The 24218-nt window shown below is 39.0% G+C and overlaps 1 protein-coding gene across 1 annotated transcript; it reads left to right on the forward strand.

Annotated features, from left to right (window-relative positions):
- Positions 1-279: 279 nt before the first annotated feature.
- On the forward strand, positions 280-7104 carry LOC115016037 (zinc finger protein 516-like). The gene is made up of 4 exons (XM_029443704.1): positions 280-1618; positions 2252-3541; positions 3828-3892; positions 5083-7104. Exons 1-4 carry the CDS (start codon positions 280-282, stop codon positions 5131-5133), a joined length of 2745 nt encoding a protein of 914 aa, XP_029299564.1. The 3' UTR covers positions 5134-7104.
- Positions 7105-24218: the final 17114 nt, after the last annotated feature.

The raw sequence follows: 24218 nt of genomic DNA on the forward strand, positions 1-24218 counted from the left end.
TGATGTCATTTGTGAATTTGGATGTTAAGTATAATTATCACAAGCCTCATTTTAATTTCTTTTTCTGTTTTTCTTTTTCAGGGAGATTCCCAAAACGGTGTGCAACTTGAAAAAGAACACATCTTCAAAATTCCAGATGGACACTAAATCTGTGATGTTTTGCAAGTTTTTGATGCCTGTTCTCAGAACTCACTAACTTTTGAAAGATACATTTTGAATAGTTAGAGGATTTTATTTCACAGCTGTGGTATTTAACATACCGGTGCTCTCGGAAAAGTAATGGAGACAGAAGAGAGGGATGATGTATCACAGAAACCCACAGCTAATAAAAAGGCAGAGACAGAGGAGGATGTGACCTCTGGCCACACCTGTGGGGTGTGTGGCCGCAGCTTTCCTCTTCTCAGCTCTCTGTCGCAGCACATGAGAAGACACACACGGGAGAAGCCGTACAAGTGTCCGTACTGTGAGCACAGGACGGCTCAGAAGGGCAGCCTGAAGGCCCACATTCGAAGCCATAAACTGGGACTATTCAACCATAAACTCAGTGAAAAGGAGGGGGATGGCGATCAAGAGCAGAAAGATAACTCCGAGACACCTGACCCTCCTAAAATCGTCAGCACATCTGACAAAGCTCATAATGTCAACGGGAAAGTGAAGAAGAAAGGAACCAAGAAAAAGGTTAAGGGCAAAGATGGCGTTGAGGTCGGTGACGGGGATGATGAGGCGTCCTGTACCTGCAGTATTTGTGGCCAGATTTACCCTCAGATACTGCTCCTTAAATCCCACATGAAAAGGCACCGCAACGGCCAGGATCACGGTTGCCGGATTTGTGGACGCCGTTTCCGCCAGGCATGGTTCCTCCAAAGTCATATGCGCATTCACCGGGTCAAAGCCCAGCTAAGAGATGACAAAAACAATGAGCTGCCTGCCACCATCAATGGAGTTCCTCAGGACCCAGCATCTCTGACAAATGAAGAGTGTCTATATGAGCTCTGTGCAGGCTGTGGTAACTTCTTCTTCGACCGCAAGACATTACGAATACATGAAAAGCTACATAAGCCGAACCAGAGTCACACTCAAAGTCCACCCCAGGAAGACATTGAAGCCTCTGAGCTGCACACTGCTAAGAGGCATTTTTTGGAAAGCCTGAACCTCACATGTGCAGGACCAAGGGAAACTTCGGAGAAAAAGAGCCTGGGCAGGCGACTTCCAGAGCTGGATCCAGTTTGTAGTTACCAAGCGTGGCAGTTGGCCACAAGGGGACGACTAGTGGAGACCACAGAGAAATGTCTGGGATGGCAGGAGAGGCTGGCAGATGCTGAGGTGGCATATGATACAGCAAAGGGAGAGTATGTACCCCTGAAGCAGGAGAAGAAGAGGAAGCCAATCGACACCTCCAGCTCCAACATTAAGAAGATGAAGGGTGACACAAGCCTTGATCACACATCAAACAGCTTGGCTCACACTAAAGGTGGTGACAAGAGGATTTCCCAGAAAGACCGTATTATGTTGAACGGACTTGGTCATGCGTTTTATGAGGCGCTGCAGACTAAGAAAGTCAAAGATGTTCAGCTCACACCCAAACAGACCAACAGCACCAGGAGCCAGGACCAGGAGGGTAAGACATACACACCACACCATACTGCAATATTTGTGCTACAGTTGGGAAAATACAGTCGTTCAAAATCCTTGAAAATGGGAATTAATTACCAAGCCCAGTCTGTGCTGAGGGAAGTATTATTTGTATTGAATATTGCTTTTTGTTTAAATTAAGATATCAAAGGTTATGTTTGTAGACATGCAGATGTGACACCTTTTCTGGTAAACCTCTGACTTCAATATAGGCAGACAAAGATCAGACTCTTACTGATATTTCTGCAAGGTATGTTAAGCTTACTAAGCCAATAATGTAGAAACACTCAAACAGCAGTTAGAATTTAACATTGTACAGTGGAAAAGGGAGACATCTAGTGAATTTATAGTTGAATTACAGCAACTGTAAATTCACTTGTTAAGGTCTCCTCACCTAAGCTTTAACGTCAGTGTCAATGAAACAATGATTTGTCCTCATTAACATCCATTATGAAACTTAGTATGCTTTCTATGGTCTGTCCTTAAGCCAATGCAACTTTTGACAATTCTTTCCTCGCTAACGTAATCACTGCTAGTGACTCTATATTGTATACATACTGACACAACACTTGCATTATAAGTATGTCCTTTACATTGCTTCTTCTGCTCTTGCCTACAGATAAAAAAACGTACTTCTGTGAGCACTGTGATTTTCACACTGGCGACGCCTCACTACTCAGGTCTCACCTGCGCAGGCAGCACCAGGACCCCCTGGGTCCGCACAGCAAACACACCACCATTTTGGACAACATTAACCAGAGTGGTTCGAAAGCCTCAAGATACATGGACTACCTCAGAAACAGGAGTGTGCTGCTCAGTCAGCCATACTGGAATCCTTACACATGTCCGCCCGGCCCGGCGTCAGCAGAGTCCAACATTAAAACAGAAAAGTCAAACGGTGCTGAAGTCAAAGGGCAGGGACATACCACTAATGATGCTGAAAGTCTCCTTAATCTGTCTTCATTACCCATAAGTGAAGAGGACGGCATTGTACATCATCCAATAAAGACAGAGGGCCTGGTTAGACATCAGTGCCCATACTGCTCCCACACTACCAACTACCCAGAAGTACTTTGGATCCACCAGCGGGTTTCACACAGGGTGGATAACAGCAGCTCCATGGCACCCAAGTGGGCACCCTGCAGTAACAGCCCCAAGAGCTTAAAGGCAGGTGCTACACAGTGGAGACGCACAGGTCCTCCACCGTTCCTTGAAGGCAAGGACTGCCCTGCTTTACCTGCTCCAAGAACTCAGCGCACACAGCCTCCAGTTCTGACAACCAACAGTAGCAGCAGCAGTAGCAGCAGCAGCAGCAGCAAGCACTCAGCCCCCAAGACCCAATCAGGCGTCCCTAAATCCAAGCATCAGTCTAAGGAGTCTTCAGATGGACAGTCCAGCAGGAGGTCGGGACTCCTACCTCAAAAGAAGTCTGGTGAACATAACCGGGCAGAGAAGGGTGGAAAAAAAAGCACCAGCAGCCAAGCTACTTCATCAAGCGGTATAGTGCACAGCAAGAGTGCCCCTAGTTTCCACCCAACAAGCAGCCCCAAACACAGAAGCCACAGAGCTGCAGTGGAAGGAAACTTCCCACAGGAGGGTTTGGGTTTCATGTTGGCCAGAAATCACGGCGGAACTTCATCCAACGCTTCTGCAGATAGACCCCATCCCCGCAGGCAGTCATGTGACTCCTCTTCGGGTCCAAAGGGTGCTGATCTGTGGGCTGCCATGAACATGTGGGGTCACAAAGCATATTTAGAACCAGTCCGTTTCGCTCAGGTCAAGAATGAATCAACAGGAGAAATGCCAATGGACATTGATATTTTGAGTCTCCTGAAAAACTACAGCCCCCACGATCTGGCTGCTATTTACCAGCACTGGGGGTTTGTTGATCCCAGGATTGATCCACAAGGTGAGCAGGAGCTTTGCTTTTGTTTTTAATTTACTGTAATGGTCAGATGTATATTGATTTTCAAGCTGTCTGATTGCTAAAATAAAAATGTTGATGGTTTAAACAATAGTGCCCGGCCCGCATGACTTTACCCGCTGGAGACCCAGTAATAGTGGCATGTGATGTTATGATGTTATACATTAAGGATGAGTGATGGTCAGCAGTAGGCTTTCTTTTTAAAACTTGTGAAAATCAGAATGAGACATATTTATGTTTACATACTCTTTTTATACTTCTATTTTTACAGCAATGTTGCAGTTAAATGGAAATTTTGTAAAAGAAGTCCACTCCACCTCTGAAGCTTCCAAACAAGTAAGTGTGTCTCCTATTCTTCAGCCTGCAAACAACTGATTCAACTGACTTCATTTTAATCAATTAAAAAAATCATTTTTATGCAATTTTATTTATATTGTGGATATCAGAGATGCATCGATTGCAATTTTCTTGGCCAATTCCGTCAGTCTGACCTGCCGATTCTAATCTTTCTTTTCAAGAACTATAAATGACAGAATACTTAAACATTTTTGGATATTCTTTCATGCTAAATTCAATTGTATGTTGAACTTTTATAATAAAACATTGTATATATGAGACTGATGGGCCATGACCAGTGACTGATGAGCTGGATCAGCGCACCTCTAATGGGTATATTAATATGTATAATTAAAGAGTTTAACATTTAGATGAAAAATCATAATTTTAAGTTTTTAAAGTTACCAGAATCTCCCTCACAAGTATGTACAGTATAGACTCACCCACTGTGTGTTCTCGTGTCTGCACCTCGTCTGCGTCTGAATACAGTTTGTCACTTCCAGGCACACGTGCGTCTGCGGATTTTCATTTTATTTGCGTGCGCGGCTGTCAACTTCAGCAACCTGGCTGTCTCTTCCTTCTCGTCTCTGTAAGAGAGGCTGACAGGGATGAGGCAACAAATAATAAAAACACATTGTTGTCCCCCTCAGGGTAAAACTCGCCCAGCATCTCCATGTGGTGTGTCATCAGCTTGTCAGTCAGGCCTACCCTGATGCTACCTACAACTGTTCTTGCTTTCTCCTCTTTCCCCCTAGAGGAATATGTGGGCAACTTTTTGAGATGGGCAGTAGCTCAGTCTGTAGGGGTGAGGAATTACACATCAGATTAACTAATATGGATAACACTGTGGGGGCAAGTATTAGCAGAAATGCTAATTCAAATGTATAGCTTCTGTTGAAAATACACGTAGTGCTTGAACAGTAACCGAGTTGTTACGAACAAAATACAACCTAATCATACATTCTTCTGTTACCCTTTAAATGTGTATGATATTGAACGTTCAAGTATCTGGCTTTGCACTGCTAGCTCATTTATTGAACAGTGTACATATACATTATTCACACACACACACACACACACACACACACACACACACACACACACACACACACACACACACACACACACACACACACACAGAGTTGTAAGATAAAATCTAACTGGTGTGCCTCACATTCGTCTCCCTGCAGGTGAACAGCCGCTCCACTTCCTCCTCAGGGTCTCTCCATAAAGGAACGTGAAGATACATCGTGTTCCTGTTGGCTCGCAGCCCGCACGATACTGCTGAACAAAGAGGCCTGCTGTTCTTTAAAGGAACCAGCCATAACTCCTAAAAGGACAGAGGCACTGGATTATGCACAATATATGCAAAGCAATGAGGTGGACTCTTATTTTGTAATATGGTTGTTTCATTTGAAGTGTTACGCATGCATTTTGTTTGTCAAGGGTGTAGATATGTTAGTTACCAAAACACACATGAAGATATGTTCTATGGAAATGAAGTAGAACTGTTAGAGCTTCGTGTAAACATAAACACTTACTTAGTGGAAATGAAATGCGAAGCTACATTTGCTAAAGGGTAAAGAGGACATTATATAAAGGCCCACAGATATCTGCTGGTTTTGAGAGAAAACTATAAAAAACACCAAATGTTAAAACCCAGGATGCCACTATAACAGTCAGAATTACACAAGATGTGAGCTGTGACCTGAACATTTTACTGTACATCACTTTTACCTCTCTATATTTGTTTCAGTTTTTTTCTTTTTTTTAAGGAGCTTACAAGTTTGTAAAACGTCCGTTTTTGGTTTAGAGTTAGTCTTGTATTTGATTGTCTCAACATTCAGAATATACTGCGAGGCACTTGAATATATATTGCAGCTTATTTTCACTTTTCCGTTTTAAGCCCATATTTACTTCCTGACCTGAGAGTGGACAGTTGTCATGTGACAAGGATAGTGGCGGTAAAATCAGAAGATTCAAGGTCCAGCAAAGGTTTGCTTTCACAGTCATGACCCCACTGTAAGGCACTATGGGGGGCGTTAAATCAACCTTTAGCACTAGTATGCACAGGGTGCACTGGTAATATTATTATAATCACACTGAACTCAAATTACTGGACAAATAATATCTGCTGAACATTACATTTGAAACACGCAGATACTTAAAAAAAATGAAAAAATAAAAATGCTTTTTGTGCAAATACTACAAAACCTCAACATTGTGACAGAACATACTCAGGGCAATTAGATTTTCTTTCTTTATTGCAAATTCACTTTTGATCAGTTTATACTCAAATACACACATATATATTTAAATCATCAGTGTCAGTGTTCTTGTCTTCTGCTACTGTCAGTGACCAACTTGCTCACTTCCAGTTTGCAGATTATACAATTTATTGTAAATCAACAACAACTAGGGTAGCATTAAATCCTTATCTTTTTGACCGTTGACGATGGTTGATATCACTCAACATATATCAAATCCATAGCTACAGGCAAATCCAACATCCAGAACAGACAATCAGTTTCATGTAAAGATAAAGATAAATGTACCTGAATTGGTCGCTATCGTCTTAGCAAGTCTGTCAAACAAGTTTTAATGTCAAGTGACTGATTAACAATGACATGTGGTGTCCTGCTTTATGATTCTAAGTTTGAATTTAAATGCTATAATTTGTCCTTTTTTTTTCTACTATCAGGAAGATAGCGTAAACATCTGCACTTATTACACATTGTGCTCGTGATGTAGCAATTTAATGCTGTGATTTTTAGAAGTAGAAACTGTAGTGAACAATTTCTACTGACGTGGCCCCGACTTTACATCTGCCAGTCAAGCTACTAAAGAAACTGAAACAATATTTTGTTTTTGCTTTTATGAAATACACCTCATTCTCAAAATTTGTTTTCATGTGTTTTCTGTTTGCAGATTTGTTTAGTATGTTTATATTTTTTAGTTCTGAGTCAGTGTATTCATCTCCCATAGAGAAATAGTCTATGCATTTGACAAAAAAGCCATCAACTTATGGATTCTTGGGAGATCTTGAGAATACATAATTTATTATTGACTTTGATCTGTGTGGAAAACTGTTTTTTGATAAATGTTGTTAATGATTGTTTTATTTAATGGTATTTTTGTTCGCTAAGAGTGGACTTTTAACAATCCTAGGTACTTGATATTTGTAGTAATAACAGAAAATGTAAAAAAAAAAAGAAAAAAAAAAAAAAAGATCAGAGTGCAGGGTCATGAAGGAAGGAAGCATTACGAGCCTGGGATCCAACAGCTGTCTGTAAAGGGACAGTTAAGCAGAGGAGTGACAGCGTTTTTTATGCAAGCCTGAACTTTTATGCAAACCTACAACTTAAATTTGAGCTCTCTCACTCTGTTCATTTTTGTGACTATGTTAACATGTTTCATAGTTGATAATTATGTCGGTATCAGAATCTCTATTTTCACCAGTTCCACATTTTGTCTGACTGTTCAAATAAACAAATAAAGTTGGTCAATGTAGATTTATATTATGATAGTGCTGTTGTCATTATGAATCCCCCAACCACACACACACACACCACACGCACACACACACACACACACACACACACACATATACACATTCTTATCCTCTGTTTGGATTTACTTGGTAATTTTACATCTTAAAAAGGCACCTAAAATGTAATAAATCAACCTGAGACGGCACAATCCACTCTTTGGTTGATGCAATGAGTCAAAAGCCAAAAAGGCCCAAAGAAGAAATCGTTTTTTTATTCACACTTGAAATGATATTTCATTAGAACCAGACAGTTAAAGGCTTTTACACATTTTAAAGATCGTTTGTATCTTCAGGCTATGCTTTCTAACAAGTGGTACATCTGCGCTGAAGAGGCTCATTTCACCTTAAAACAACTCAATGCAGTTTTACTACTGTGCCCTCTGTTTCATTTCAGGAGATACATATTATATTCATCACTTTGTACAACCACAAGAGATATAAACATGATATTTGATTAGAAATACTTTGTCATTATATCCATTCTCACATTTAAAACTACTGTTCATCAGAGCAGAGCCAGAGAGTGACTTACTAGTAAATACAAATCTTTTGTAGACTATATTCCAGTAATTTGCACCATATTATAGGAATGAATTACGAAAGGATTTTGGATGAATTGAACATTTAATTTTGGACATTTTAGTGATCTGTGTGATTGTTCCTCGGGTCAGCTTGATGTGTAATTAAATAAGGGTAATAATAAATATAAAATCTGGCCTCATCCTGTTCTGCAGTTTACAGCTTCTACCAGTAGATGGTAGGCAATGTCAAGAAATAGAGCAGCTAAATAGAGCAGCAGCTATGATACAAATTTGACACCTCTTGTTTTTTTTTTGCTGACTTCTTCATGGGGCAGTATATCCTCTAATCTTTTTAAACACTAATCCATTACAATTTTGCACTAAAACTTCCTGTTTAAACTGCCCCTGTATACGGATTGACATAAAGACAAAGCTTCAATGATGAGGCTTTCCCCCCATCATCAGACAAGTCTTTGCCTGCAGGCATGATTGAGACATTATCACACAGACACTACATGTAAATCTTAAACTTGGCCAAACTGACTCAAAAGGCAACTTTTAGCATTTTAAACACATCACAAAGAAGCATTTGAGCTGTACATTGTTTATGTGACTGTCCACATATGTGATGCTGACCGTATCTGGTTTGAACCCAGAGGAGAAAATAAATACTGAATAAAGGTTGTACTTGCAGCAACTGTTGTCTGGCACATCGACGAGGCATGAGTACTTGTTCGACTGAGCGCATGTGTGTCTGTGTGTCCTTGTCACAACGTGTTTGTCAGTGGGTCGTGTTATATCTTGGTGCAGTGACAGCATCAGTTAGCTGCCTGAGAGACATCAGAGATCATGTTCGCAGCGCCACAAGCAAGAGGGCAGAGAGTCGGTGCCAGCCACAGGGTCTGAGAGTAGATACTGTCAGGCGGCTGGGAGCAGGAGAAATGCAGTGGCATATGTTGTCTGACAGGGAAACGCCTGGCTGTTGTCGAGCAGAGAGGAGAGACGGACTGGTGGCCGATTGGAGTGACAGCTGTCAGAACAGTCTGTGTGTGTGTGTGTGTGTGTGTGTGTGTGTGTGTGTGTGTGTGTGTGTGTGTGTGTGTTGATGTACTGCTGTCCTTATGAGAACCAGTTTTAGACCTCGAAAGAAGACAGCATGTAAAGTGACTTTATTTTGGGAGCTGGTCTTTATTTTTTTAACAGGGTGGTTTAAGGTTAGAATTGAGGTTTAGAAAGATAAATCAGAATTATAGACTTGACGCTTGGATTCAAATTTATAATTAGACTTGAAGACTGAAGTCATGCCATTGGTAATATCACTAGGAAGTTTGGGAGGTGTATCATTACTTGGAAGAGTTCGTTTTAAGCAGATTCAAATAGATTCAAACCGTTTTTTTTAGGCAAACATTTAATTTAAATCAAAAGGGAAAAGGAATGTAGTATTCTCCATCAGAGTAACACATCACATTATAATGTAGGCAGGTGATGATACATTTGGAATCAATAGAGATGGTGATGTCCTTGAACAGTCAGAAATGTTTTACTTGAATTGAGAGTTTGGCATGTGGCTTGTCAGAATTGTCGCGTGTGGGTGGGGTTCTGCGGGGGCTGGAATTTGGATACGAAGCCTCAGTTTTTCTAAAATAAATTCTGGCTACAGTTCTGCATCAGGAGGATAAAATTAGTTGGCTTTCAGACTTAGGTGTAAATTAGAATCAGTTTACAGTAAGAGTTTAGGTAAGGTGACAATTCAGATTAAAGAGGAAATAAATATAGTCAACGTAAGCGCAGTGGTGTTGGGACCCCATCAGGGGTCGCAAGATTACTGCAAGTGTAGAAACTAAATTCTGCTCAAAGCGAGTCAATTTGCTTGCATTACCAAAAATCACAAATTTGTCTCAAAGGACTTCACAATCTTTACAGCACATGGCATCCTTTAAGCTTAGACACAAAATGTGGGTAAGGAAAAGCAAAAGAAAACAAACTCTTTGACAAGAAGCCTCCAGGAAACAAAATAGTTTCTCTAGCTGTACAGATTTTCCTCTTAGAAGGTAAAAATAACCCTCAACTCTCTCCATCACGAGGGATGGTCAGTAAACTTTTTAATAAGCTGACCTTGTGCATCAAACAATCAGACCTACTGTGTCTACGTGGGATGGGCCGACAAGGACTCAAATAGCTGGATTGTGTATCAGTGACAATGGGGCCGATCTATTACACACGCACGTACTACGTCACACGTCAGCAGCACGCCGGTAGGCCGCATAGCTGAGGGAGCTGATGTTTGGTATTTATCAAGTTTGTTTGCACTAGTTTATGACTCACTTGTGATTTAATGTGTACTTTGTTTTTTTCATTTTATGCAGTACTGGATTATTATTCCTGTTTAAGTTTTGACAAAGTTGTTGTTGCTGCATTTTAAAGATTTATTAAAGAATTGTAATTCCTGTTAGTTTTGAAGATCTTTGAAGTTGCTGGTGCACAATATTTGAATAATAAATAACAATTTAGTGAATCTATCTTTGAATTTATGTGTTACATTTTTGTTTTTACAAAGTTAGGAAAGCAATGGGAAAGTCAAGTCTTACACATACAATAATAATCCCAGTCACTTCCCCACAGCGAGGCCTACAGCTTGTTATTGAACAGGTGATACCCAAAGCCCACGTATCGTATCGGGACTGAAAAAGTTGGATTTGGTGGATTCCTTGTACCTCTGACTGCTTTACAACATTACTTTTATCCATCAAATACTAGCCGTATATATTGTTTTGCTTACATTAGGTATATTTAAAGATCTGTTCTTTCTTTAGTCATGCATGTAGTTATATTTCCATATAAAAAGCTAACATTGTTTCAGCTTATTACTGTATTTGCAGTCTCAGTTTTCGATACCGAGGCCCCACTGTGACAGTAATCACCAGACAGCAGGCTGAAATACTGAGCGCCGCCTCAGACAGGTGGACACTGGTGATAAGGAGATTTCCCAGCAGTCACAGCAGGTGACTTGAGATGTTGTTCTGTATACCTCGATTGTTAAAGCATGCCATTAAAATTTCCAGGGTCGAAGATGTGATTCCTGCCTGCACCAGTGTGCTGTACAGTACTACCGGATGCTTTGAATACAAGCAACCACTAAATGCAATATAATAGTATTTATTTATAGCAAGAAAGATTTGGAAAATATCAAGTTATGGATAATTAGACGCTTAACAAGAGGTGGCTTTCTCTCAAATAGTTTCACTTACCTTTGTTTACATTCTTTTTCAAACATTGCAATTCCTATTAAAAATGCTTTTCCATCTTCATCAAGAAGTTAATCCTCAATTCACATCAAAGACATTAAAGATGGTGGAAAAAGAAGTTTGTGAGAGGATCATTATGAACCTGCTTTAAGCACAGTGAAGATGAAGTGTGACAGACCAGGTAGAGTGAGACATGCAGGAAGAAGAAGGCATATCCATCAGATTAACACACAGTAATGTCTTCCTGGTCTGGCTCCCAGCCTCAGTGATTTATCAATGCAAAGCTAATAGCATCAATATGAATGTAACTAAAAATCAATATTTCATTACCTAATTGTTAGTGGAAATGAAGAAGGATGATTGTATGAGACAGCGTTTGAGAGCATCTGGAGTTCAGGGAGACATCTGGAGGACGAACTCGAACAGTAACTGCTCTCTCAGTTACAACACACTTTTAAAGAAGATGGGAAAAAATCAATGGACACGGCTTTAAGATGGTAAAACACTAACAACAAACAGACAAAATCCAATGATTTGTTGCATAATGCTTCTGCGAGGTTAAAACCATGTTTCAACCTTACATTTTATCAAATAGATCGCGGCCACACACGCATGCAAGCAGACACACACACACACACACACACAGACACACACACACACACACACACACACACACACACACTCCAAAAAGGCTCACAGTCCCACAAGATATCAAAGCCAGACAGTCATCCGAGACATCCATCACTTACATGTTGTTAAATGGAGGCGGTTGGCAAAAGTCAATATCATGTAATTTGGTGACAAAGAAGCATCAAATAAGTTCAAGTTGAATCCCCTCAGCTACTTTGAAAGTCATATTGATAATCACACTCTTACTTTCCGAAACCTTCAGCAGAAATAAATGTTTTCCCTTATGTCTTGTAAGAGCTTACATTTGACCTGATGATATACACTTGGATTATTTAACTAACCACTTGTACAACCAGTACTGTATGGCTTCTACAAATCAGGTATGATTTGCAACCGGAATAATAAATGGCGGTTGGTCGAATAATCGATTAGTCGATCGACTGTTTTGGGAAGTGAGTAATAGCTCTCAGCCTCAGACCCAGTCGCTCCGATTAGGACCTAAATCTTTAACAACAGGTAATCCATATATAGTTTACAAACAGCTAAATAATTTCTAAAAACAGCTGGGAACTGTAGTTTTTGACAAAGATTACTTAAACGGGAGTAAATGTATAATTTATTATGGACTTTTCTCAGACGTGAACTAACCCTGCTACATGTGTATAACATTGAGTTGCATATTCAACTGGACCTACGATAACGTGTAGGGCGGCCTTAAGTGCCAAATATACCTTTATGGTGTAATAATACTATAAAAATAGCTATTAAAATAATAACTAGTTAGCTAGCTCAGCTGATTCATGGGTAACAGTTAGACTATCATCAGAAATACAGAATATCACCAGACGTATCCTTGAAAGCCTGAAAGGTTGTTCTGTATCTTTTGTAACATGTATGAGAACATTTTTCATAAGCACTGAGGTAGTGGGACTCTCTTCAGATTTGGCGCTAAATATACAATTTTATTGCATTTTCAAAAACATTTTATTGAAGTATTTTGCCTTTATTTTATAGTAGCGACACTGTCACATGTCATGTGGAAGTGAGATGACAAAGAACAGAGTATGCTTTAGATTTTATTTAGAAGGAGAAACCCTGCGGCAGCACACAACATACTTAAGTGTATCCATTATGCACATAATATGTTGTATTGTACATCTTTAGGTGATTTCGTCGAATGAAACATGTCCCGAGTTTATTGTTTCTGCCCTCATGCTTTATATGTTATTTCCCAACATATAAACTGGAAATGAAATATATGTTTTAACCTGAGGTGATACTATGATTATAGCTCCATTACTCTTTGTTGTAAAACACACTCGTGTATTTGATCATAAGACTGAAAAAGTTCTTTCAAATAACAGCTAATTTCTAGTTCTGGTTATCTATGCACCCCATGTATGTACGCACATGAGAATATCTGAAAAACATGATGAATGTTCGATCAGTAGCTGCAGCCTGCGGTCACAGGGACAGATTCTGTACGCCATTCCTCAAACTCTTTTAAAGTTTTTGCAGCGTTAAGAACTAAGTGACCACTAATTTACTTTGTTACTGAACACTGCTGATTTGATTGTTTTCTGTAATTCACTGTTTTGTTTTGTTTTGTTTATGTGAAATTTGTATTTGTAAAGGAGATTCTGAATCTCAGCGGGAAATACTCCTGGTTAAATAAAGGTTATAATATGCATTTAATTTAAAGATAACTATGTTGCATATGCGAGTGGTAAGATCACGTAAATACGGCACGATTGTAGTGTGTGGCTACACTCATGATGAAAGCCTGCCTGAGTCTCAGCGACCTGAGGCGAGCATAAACTGGTTTGGAAATTAATTTCATCTTGCTCTTGAACTGCGATGCTGTGTAATTCACCATCTTCCTACACATTACTTATTGTGCTTCCTTCAGCAGTTCCTGCAAAGGTAAGAAAACAGACCATTTGCAATAAGTTCTTAAAGTCAGGGACAACAGAAAATTGAACGAGCGTGACATTGAGGAAGCAGAATATCATTTTGTGCTACAGTTTCGAACACATGAGCTAGAGTTCTAAATGAACTCAAGAGTTAGAGAAAAGTCGAATTTGTTAAACAAAATCAAAGCAAGACGAACAGATTTCAAACTGCATACACATTTAGCATAAAAGGGTCCGTGTGACTGTGTTTAAACATAACGGATCTAACTTCTACTTGCTCTCTGTGTTTCTCCTTTGCTCCTAGTATACATGCAAGTTATTATGTTGTGACTATTTTGTTATGTTGGAAGCTGCATTCTTAAAAAATGATGAGGACGTGCTGACATTCATTCTCCTGACCTGGTATCCTGCAGGAAGCCCAGAAAATTAAACAGCTGGCCATTGCAATTTGGAGCACTCACATAACGCAATAAAGAAAATACATTTTCAGGGATTTGCATATTTTCATTTAGCAGTCGATCAAACAGCGAAGGTGTTCGTTTACTTTTTTTCACTGCTGGGAAAACAAGATTTCTATTTAAACAAATGTGGATCTGCTTTATTTAATTTACCCGAAAATACCTACAAACGACATACCCAAAGGAAACTATAAGCTGCTCTTTAACCATTTGCACCAGATGCATGATTTTGGTCTCATTCAAAAGATAACTCTCTTTTTGTTCTTGCAGAACAGTGAAGAATCACTCCAAGTGCTTCTGGCACTGAGTAATAGTGGTCTGAATATACTGAATCTGAAGAAAAAATGTACTTCGCCTGAACTTACTTGTTGAAGAAGAAGCCTGAAGATGGGTATAGCTGGTAGGTATGGACTGGAAAACACAATAGGAACATAGCATCAAGTATTACCAAGTTCAGGTTCAAATTTCAGAACAAAGGCACAACAACACTCAACAACACTGCACTATTTCACTTCAAGGGAACTCACAGGGTCTCATAGGCGAACAATAGGTTTGAAAAATGACATCTGTAACAAATAAAAAGTAACCCGACTGTGGGCATGAATATGAGAGGGTCTGTCTGCATTACCCGAGACCTTGAAGGTATCACAGTCATGTACTGCTGTTGTTAAAAAGACTGAGAGGATATTATCTCGATGGTGCCAAAATAAATCTCTCAGCTAAAGGTATTATTTGTAATGTCAAAGATCTCATCGCACGCAGACACTTGTTAATGCTTTTGTAATTTATGTAATGGTTATTTATAGGCTTTGAATCTGTAGCTCAGAGTGGAAAGAGGGGTTTTGGTTTAATTGCTGTGGAGCAAAGTACACGACAAGGCCCGGGGACTGGAAAGAAGCCAGATCCCTCCACTGTCGGGCACTAATAACACATCACAGTGACAGAGATGCGCCTCCTCTCTACCTCGCTGTATCGATCTCCCATCTCGCTGTTAATAGTGCTGTTAAACACCAGCTCTTGGCTCTTTACCGTGTCCAAGCCCACTTAACAATAAAACTCCCCCTCCGTTCCCCTTTTAAAATGCCTGGGAGGTAGCGATTCAGCCGTGGGCAAAAATGTTGCTGGAGGTGTTACGGATTCACCTGCCCGCAGGATAGTACAATCGCATTTGTAGTCCCTAAAATGAGTCTTAATTATTATAAAGCAAACATGTGTTGTGCACGTATTGACTTGCTTGCAGGAGAACCAGCTCCTGTTTAATTTATCTGCGCGATACAACATGGAGGGAAGCAGAATAATTCAGATGGTAGCAATCACATGACAGGATGTTTAATTGCAAATAATCTGTGAATTATATGAATTATATGACTTATTATGAAATAATAAACAGTTGATTAAGAGCCGACCTGTAAGAGACTCATCAGTGTATCTGGGATTGAAGGTTTGTGCATGTTAGAGGAGAGAACCACTGTAGTGCAGGCTTTTAAAAATAGTGTGAATAAGTGGCTTTGATCTGCTATCTTTAGCCACGCTTGTGGCGAGGCTAGATGCTAATGCTGGTTAGTCGGTCCACTGCTTTGGTCCAGATTGAAATATTTCCACAACTACTGGATGGATTGTTATTAAATTTAGTACCGGAATTCACGTTCCCCCTGGGATAAATCCTACTGACTTTGGTGATCCCCTGAATTTTCCAATTTTTTTTGACCAAATGCCTGCAACGCTAATGGCATCCTCAGCTGTTCTTGCATTTGGTGCTAATTAGCAAATGTTAGCTGAAATGCTAAGCTAAGATGGTGAGCATGGTAAAGATTATACCATCTAAAGATCAACGTGCTAGCGTTGCCACTGTGTTATGTTAGCACGCTGGCATCTGCAGACGCTTGGTCTTGTTCTGGTATAACTGCTGATGTTAAGTTTTTACACTCAAAAAGTGATAATGTCTAATGTTCTCCCTCCCAACATCGTTACAGCGGCAGATTTATATCAGAAAAGTAATCATCTCTGTTGGAAATGTCTTCAGTGAGTTTGTCTTCAGCTTTTTCTGAGCTTATATTCCACCATGCTTTATTTGCTCATTTGAGAACAAGCTAAAAAAGAAAGATATTTTGCAAGTAGGTCTTTAAAAAACAAATGGCACAAATGATTGTAGGGTAAGATTTAAAATCATAATTCACACGAGCATAAAGTATTCCTAAAGTATGGTAAATGAACATTTTTAGGCAGTAAATAGTGCATTAAGTAATTGCCGATGTGGGAAGAGAAGGAGTCGTGCGTTTAAGGCAAACAATTGCTGCCGATGTAGAGCAGACGTCCAGGGGGAGTCCAAGTCTTTAGTCAAGGACTTATGTTTTATTAGTTGAACGATATAAAACATGACAAAATGCCTACTCAAAGAGAATCAAAGATTCTCAACCCTTCCCACGGGGACTTCTATATAGGGCAAGAGCTCTTCGCATCTCTCTCTCTCTCTCCATCTCTCTCCTGGGTGGTGTGTCGGCATCGCCTGAAACAGGCTCTAAAAACCTCCACTATCGACAAACAACCACCCTGAGTATTTGTAACAACATTTTCCTAGATCACTGAAACAAACTACAGTGTTTTTTTATTTTAATTGTGAATTTATTTTAATGTAGTATGTATTTTATGATTTAATGAACATAAGTTTGATATGGTTTAATCAACACAGCATAACATAAATTATTTATAATTCAAACAAAATTCTAGCTAAACTTTAATAACCCAAATCTTTAGCTTTAATCCTCTCTCTCTGAAAGAACCCAACAAAGACGAGGTACAATCCAGAGTAAAGCAATTTGTCACAATTTGCAAACCTTTTGTCACAAATCCACATTGCAGAAAAAACAAACCCTGCATGCGTCTGCCTTGAGCGCGCCGAGATTACAAAGACAAAAACTGATACATTCTTACAGGGCGGTGTACGTGTGTTTGTGCTTTGAAACTTTTTTCATAGTGTTTGAGCATAGCTCCTTTTAAGCCGAAAAAAACAACATTTGAGTTACTAAACAGGAGCATAACTGCGATGTTTGTTGTTTTTGATTTCACTGACGCCTCAGGAAGGAATTTCTAGCTTTGGTGGTGAGGCTTTGAAGAGAGTTTTCTTAAAAAGGTGTGCAATTTTTTTTTTCTTGTCTCGAAACAGCATTTGATTTTTATTTATCCTGCTAATGTCACGTGTCAGGCGCACACACAAACTGCACAAACACTCACAGACATACTTAGATCAGAGAAATGTTAAGACAGAATATACAGAGTACACTACGTTATATACACCACACTATAAGACTAGAAATGTTCATACATGGACCTGAAGGAAAAGGTCAACAACATTTGTACTGCTCTTTGGTCTTTCCCAAACGGCTTTACATTATTTTCATATTCATTTATATTGCTCTGTGCCATAACATGGACACCCTTGTGGCCTAAAGGCGAGCAAGAATAAAACGGATACATGATCCTTTGTGCTCCAGCTGAATCTAATTCAGTTGTCTGAAGTGATTTGTTTGAAAAAACTAAAGATATCTCAGAGTATATAACATTTTCCTCAGAGGACGGGATTTCCTTAATAAGCAAAAACAATCCATTGAGCAAGAATATGAGATGTGGTTGAAAGCCCTTCAACAAAGATAGTAAGTAAACCTTGAGTTATAATTTCAGAATGAACTTTCACGCTTGACAATTAAAATATTTTTAAGGATTTAAACTAACTGACAAAAATGGTCACAGACTGAATCAGAAGCTTTGAGCAGTGGAGCCTCCTATTAGTGACAGAGAACAACGTTTTCAGCTACTTCCTGGTTAAACGCTCACTGAAAGTCAGTGAAAGCCACAGGAACGATCATAATATGATAACTCTGTTGCAGTTTTAACCAGAAACAGAAGTGAAGACAGTCAGGAGCAGTGATTTGTCTTTTCCACCTCTATTTTGTGATTCGAACAGCATGGAAACAGATGGCTCGTGGTCAGCCTGCTGCATTCCCCACATCCAACTAAGTCAAAGCATGCATTCAGCGATTCTAATCAAATACACTTTTTGTCAAATTCAACTAATATCTCGGTCCGCTAGATGTCCATTTGTGTTACTGTAATACACAGCCTGGAAAACAAAGTGGCTCCATCCACACAACACTATTCCAGCCAATCAGCAACAGGGGGCGTTAATGCTCGTGCACAGGACCTGGGAAAAGCCATGGATGTATGAAGAGAAAGGTGGATGTGAGAGGAGTGGTTAACGTGTAGGGGGGTATTTGTTTGGGTGTTGAGATCAAATATGAACTATCTTTCTCCAGAATCTCTGACTCCAATGCATTATGTTGAAAAGGGTCTGATGGGATCACATGTAGGGCTGCAACTAACGCTAATTTTAATTATCGATTAATCTGCAGATTCTTTTCTAGGTGAATCAATTCATCGTTTGGTCTCTAAAATGTCAGAAAATAATGAAAAATATCTTTAAAAGTCTTGTTTGGTCCGTCCACAACCCAAAGATATTCAGTTTAATGCGATATAAAACAAAGAAAAGCAGGAAATCTCCATATTTGCCATTTTTGCATGAAAGATTTCTTTTTGTATTTACTGTACATTTCCAAACATGTCCTATTGACCCAACTATAAAACGCTACTGAACACACCCTTTCCTGATCTTGCACAATAAACGTACATTTCCCCCCCCCATGTATGCGTTATTCATCACTGCGGTGAGTTGTGGCTGTAAAACTCAGGTGCTCCGACCGTGTTCATGTAGTGTTATCCAATGATTCATTAACTCTGCTGAGTCTGCACTTTGCCTCAATGTGGACATTTTTCTCCTGAATTGTTCACCATAATAGCTCCGTTCGGAATTATAGCTTTGCTGAAGGTGGCAATCATGTTGCCAAATTAGTCACCCTAATTTGATAAAAAAAAAAAAAAGGAGAAAAGATAGAGAATGACAACACGAGTTAACAGAAAAGAGCTTCAGCTGTGGCATCCATGCACTTCTTTAAGAATTTAGTTGCACTTTAACAAAGAGAAACCCTGAACATTTCTCTTTCTGCAGTCTCACTGAAATGTACACACACTCTCTCAGTGCAACTGTAAACCAATACAACCGCTTTTAAGATGTATTATATCAATCAACACCAAAGCTGTAACAGCTGTAAATTATCTTTGTTTTTTACCAAGTTGTTTTCGGTGACTCAACTGAGAGATGAAAGACAAAGTGAAAGAAAGACTCGGCTACACAGGACTCGTCATGCTGGTTCATTTCAATGTTCCTGAAGGTCGCTTCCTCTGAAAGGCCGGAAGGGAAAGAAGAAGTGAAGAAATATTCACAGAGTGTAAATAAAAGTGTAAAAAAATAAAGCCATTCACATTTCATCATGATCATGTTCTTGTACACAAACACATTTGTGTAGTAGCAATATCTTCCAAATAAATCCCAGAACGAAGGGTGTAGCGTGTAAAACACAATACTCCTACAAGCAGCTGTTAAGAGAACGTTTGATCAAATGAGATCAGATGAAATTAATTCTGAATGTTTAGTCGTAGTTTTAGATTAATATTGTTCTACTGAGCATGTACAGTAATAAGTAACAGTGTTGTCACCAACTAATAATCAGTGATGTACAAAAACAAATGTAACTATCCTCATAATAAAGACATGTCCAACAGATGTTTTCTGCAGGTACTGTGGAATTATTCTTAATAAACAAGTGATGTAAAAAATAAACTTGCTGTCATTTCTGGAGTTGTGTGAGAGGAAAACAAGTTAGAAAATGTTAAACAAAGCGAACTTTGTTCATTTTCCACTAATAAATATTTTTTGCAGTGAAGTTTATACGTCATCCATCTGAGTCATGCAGCTGTTACTAAGAGATAGATATGTTGACAAGTCAAGGACTGATTCTGAATAGTCAAAGACTATTATTGTTGTCCTGAATGGCTCGTAATAAAAAGCATGCTGTATCCACTTCAGCTTCAGAGTAATCATCCATGACCCGTAATGCTTTCATTTGCATTCCGGCCCTTCAAGCTTAGTATAGAATAGCTAAACTAGGGGATGTTGTTTCAGTGTTTTCCCCTTTTCCAGCAACAAGAACCTATTGCATGTCATGCCGCTTACATTTCTAGTGAGCATTTCGCTAAGATGTTTAATACAGCTCAACAACAGACAACAATACATTTCCTTTGAGCGGTTTTAAATGTTGCAGTCGTTGTGTCTTGTGTCAAATGTGTCTTTGGATTAATTGGTCCAATCTTTATGGTTCTTCACATGTGGTGAAATGCAAACAGAAATGTGCAGAAGGGACTGGTTTATTTTACGAGTTTGGTTCCACCGGTTCCGTAGTTCCTGGAGCTTAAAGGTCAAAGACGGCACGAATGTATAACTTTTATACAGTGTGCTATCACTTCCTGTAGGTCCAATAACACATTAGCTCCCTTTTAATATTATGAGGGAGCCAGGAGCGATTATGCCAACAGTGAGTTTCAAATTAAATTAAATCGGGTATGTTTGCACGGAAGAACCCTCATCTTTTAAACATCCTTTAAAATATGTCAAATATTTGTCTGGACATTTGTACAGCGTCTCTAAATGCTGTTGCAGTTCCTCTTGGTCACCAACAGAGGTTGATAAAGGTCATGGATGACTTCATGTCCTGTGGAGCACATAGTGATACAGTGTTGAACATATTAAGGTAATGTGATATTTACAATCTGCTGTGTGTCCTGCACTGGTTCCAATCTCTCTCCAGCTTCCCTTCAATTGTCTCTAGTTTAATTGCTTTACTGCCCCCTAAATACCCTCTCTACTCTATCTGGGGCTTTCAATCAATGCATATTCTCTCTCTCTCTCTCTCTCTCTCTCTCTCTCTCTCTGTCTCTCTCTCTCTCTCTCTCTCTCTCTCTCTCTCTCTCTCTCTCTCTCTGTCTCTCTCTCTCTCTCTCTCTCTCTCTCTCTCTCTCTCTCTCTTTCCTTTTCCTCAGCCCTCACACACATACAGACACACACATTTCCTTTGGCCCCGAGTCAGGAAGGGCAGCTGCAAAAGGCCTCACCAATGCGGGCTGACGAGAAGTGACAGCTCTCTGTATCACTCCCTGGCACTGACAACTGACAGATGGATACCACTCACACACACTGCAGGGGGAGAGAGAGAGAGAGAGAGAGAGAGAGGAGAAGAGAGAGAATCAGAGGTCGAGGAAAGGGGAAAGAGCCAAGCAGGATGATTCTCCGGCATTATTTTCTTTTCGTGGGGCTGTTGTGTGATTGAGTACTGGGTAGAATAACAAGCTTGTGTCAGGACAACCTGAAGCGCTTTTCTCTTTACGAACACAAACATAAACATGTGCACACACACTCTGTACTTGACCCTGTACTTGAAAGAAAAACAACATTTCTAATAGAGTTACAGACATAAATATATAAAAATATATATGTATAAATACTTATGTATATATATATATATATATATATATATATATTACTCTTTCTCTTACTCTTACTAGATTATCAAGTACTAAACGATACATAACTATATCTGTATGAAAACATACAGAAGACAAAAAAGAAATAAATAATTTAAATAAATACATTTAAATATATAAATAATTTAAAAAATGTATTTACTTTTTAATAGAGATTATATAATAACTCCTTATTACAAACAACCTAATAATTTAAGATAAAACAACATGTTTAATGTCCATTTGTGTTCAGATTTTTGATCACGGTGATCTAACAGTAACTCAAAGCGATGAGCACATTATTGAATTTCCGTGCAGAATACATTTTAGACAAGTTATTCATTGTTCTACAGCAAGGTATGAAATTGAAAGTGACATTCCCCTTCTTCAGTATCTATTCTTTTAGATACGTGCGCTTATGTACATAAACGCTCTTTGTTTTCTTGATCACATATCAGATGCTTTAACATGCTGTCACTGATGTGAATATGTTGCTTGATTGATGCCAACACGTTCAACTTGTGAATGTGTAGATATTTACAGTTCTCCCTTCTGACAGTATGATGATCCATCAGAGCGTAATGTCTGTTCCCTTATATCAACAATATTATTTATCATATGAAATGGTCTGCAGCATAACTGTAAAAAATATGCTAATTTACATGTACATTTTCTGCATTAATGCTGCTTACATAATCAAAGTGTTATTATATCCACTTGTATTATAGAGTAAAATAAACACAATTACAGTTGGCTGGAGAAGATATTTCTGCTCTGCCGTTGACAAATGCTGATGGGCTTGTTGGCTTGCTCCTCTTTTTCTGACATTGCCAATAATGTGAATTCAAAATGGAGTCAGGATAATGGAAGCAAAGTATTTCACACAAGAGCAGCCGTCTACACAACCTTCCAAACAACTCCATCTGAGCTGCAGATCTCTCACCGCTGCAGAGGGCAACAACATGCTGAAAATATTAGATTACATTATATTCCTTTGGCAGATACTTTTGTAAAGAGACTTTTAGCGTCTTTCTCAAAGACTCTTCGACACAAACATTGTGATTAATCTATCACTTTACAAACTGAGCCACAGTCACCAGAGCTTTACATTTCAGTTTTTAGCAAGAACTGAATGAAAGGAAGTCAAAGTAAAAGGATGAAAAGGGTCAGTGATTCCTACATTTTGAACTGTAGATTATAATGTGACAAAATTTAGAAAGATACAAATTATCTCTTGTTAAAAAAACTGTCGAATCTTCATCATGGACAGAAAAGGTTTTTTCACTGTGTACCAGTTTAGTCATTTATTGAAAAATCCCTTTTTTTCAAGCAAAAAATGCCACAATTCCCTAGTTACAGGTTCTGACTTGTGAATATTTACTATTTTTTCTGTAGTTAGAAACTAAATCTCTTTGGGTTTTGGACTGCTGGTGGGATACAATTATACATTTCACCGTGGATTCTGGGAAACTGGGATAACGATCCAACAGACCAAACGATGAATCGAGGAAACAATCAGCAGCTTAAGCTGTAATAAAAACAAATGTTAGTTGCAGTCCTAGTGTGGTATGCTATTATTTTGTCAGCCGCACCTACAGGGAGTAGACAAGAGCATCAAGTCGTATAGGGACACACTTTGCTCTGAAAGCGCCTAAAATCTTCCTTTTATTTATGGCATATCAATTTCGACCTGCTGAGATGTTCTTCATGAAGAACAGAAATGCCTCCAGTATCCTGAGGAATGAGGGAGGTAGAAGTCTATAAATAAATAATAATGCTGTCTGAAATTCTATGAAAACCCACACACAAAATGTTGATTATCAAATATCTTTTTAAAGCAAGGCTATTAACTGTAATTATGTCTTGGTCTGGTTCATATTCCGATTGTTTGATACATTAAAAAGTTGAAAGTAAATGGTGCATGACATAAATCATGTTGCAGGTATTCAGTATGAATGTAGAAGAAAACTTAAAATGACATGGACATCGCCTGAAGAAAAGAAAATCAAGCCGTTACTCACAGTTTAAGGGAAATAAAAATATATCATGTGCCTGCAGATTCGAGCTTATTGAGTCAGCCACAAAACAAATCTATTTTAACCTCAGTTGTTTGGCTTGGTCGTATTCACATGAGAATCAATAGCCAGGTGGTGATTGTGGTGGCGACAGACTCAACTGTGCAGAAAAGTGGAGAGTGAGAAATGGGGAAGATGAAAGGAAGCATTGTGGCAGTAAAGGAAATCCCTGGGGAATAACGTTAAGCAGACAAAAATCAAAATGGACACTGAGACTGTGCGTGACAACAGCAGACACTTGTGCCTCAGTAATATGAATAATAATTTTAAACTCCTGCTTTCTGCACTGTAAAATGCACCTACAAATGCAACACTTCTCCCCGAACAACAGAACATTAAATTAAAAGTCTCCTCTCAAATCCCTTCCTGTGACTGCCGTAAACCACGTTCTACTCTGAGAAATCAAATTTTACACTTACTGTGAGAGCCACACGGGGAGAAGTTGGCATTCAAGTGCAACATGCTCA

The sequence above is a fragment of the Cottoperca gobio genome, chromosome 11 (assembly GCF_900634415.1).
Source record: "Cottoperca gobio chromosome 11, fCotGob3.1, whole genome shotgun sequence".
Taxonomy (NCBI): domain Eukaryota; kingdom Metazoa; phylum Chordata; class Actinopteri; order Perciformes; family Bovichtidae; genus Cottoperca; species Cottoperca gobio.

Excerpts from the sequence above, each read along its gene's own strand:
- LOC115016037 (XM_029443704.1), top strand. The coding sequence starts at position 280 with ATGGAGACAGAAGAGAGGGATGATGTATCACAGAAACCCACAGCTAAT. Across the intron at positions 3,542-3,827 it reads TCCCAGGATTGATCCACAAG|CAATGTTGCAGTTAAATGGA; the intron begins GTGAGCAGGAGC and ends CTATTTTTACAG. Across the intron at positions 3,893-5,082 it reads CCTCTGAAGCTTCCAAACAA|GTGAACAGCCGCTCCACTTC; the intron begins GTAAGTGTGTCT and ends GTCTCCCTGCAG.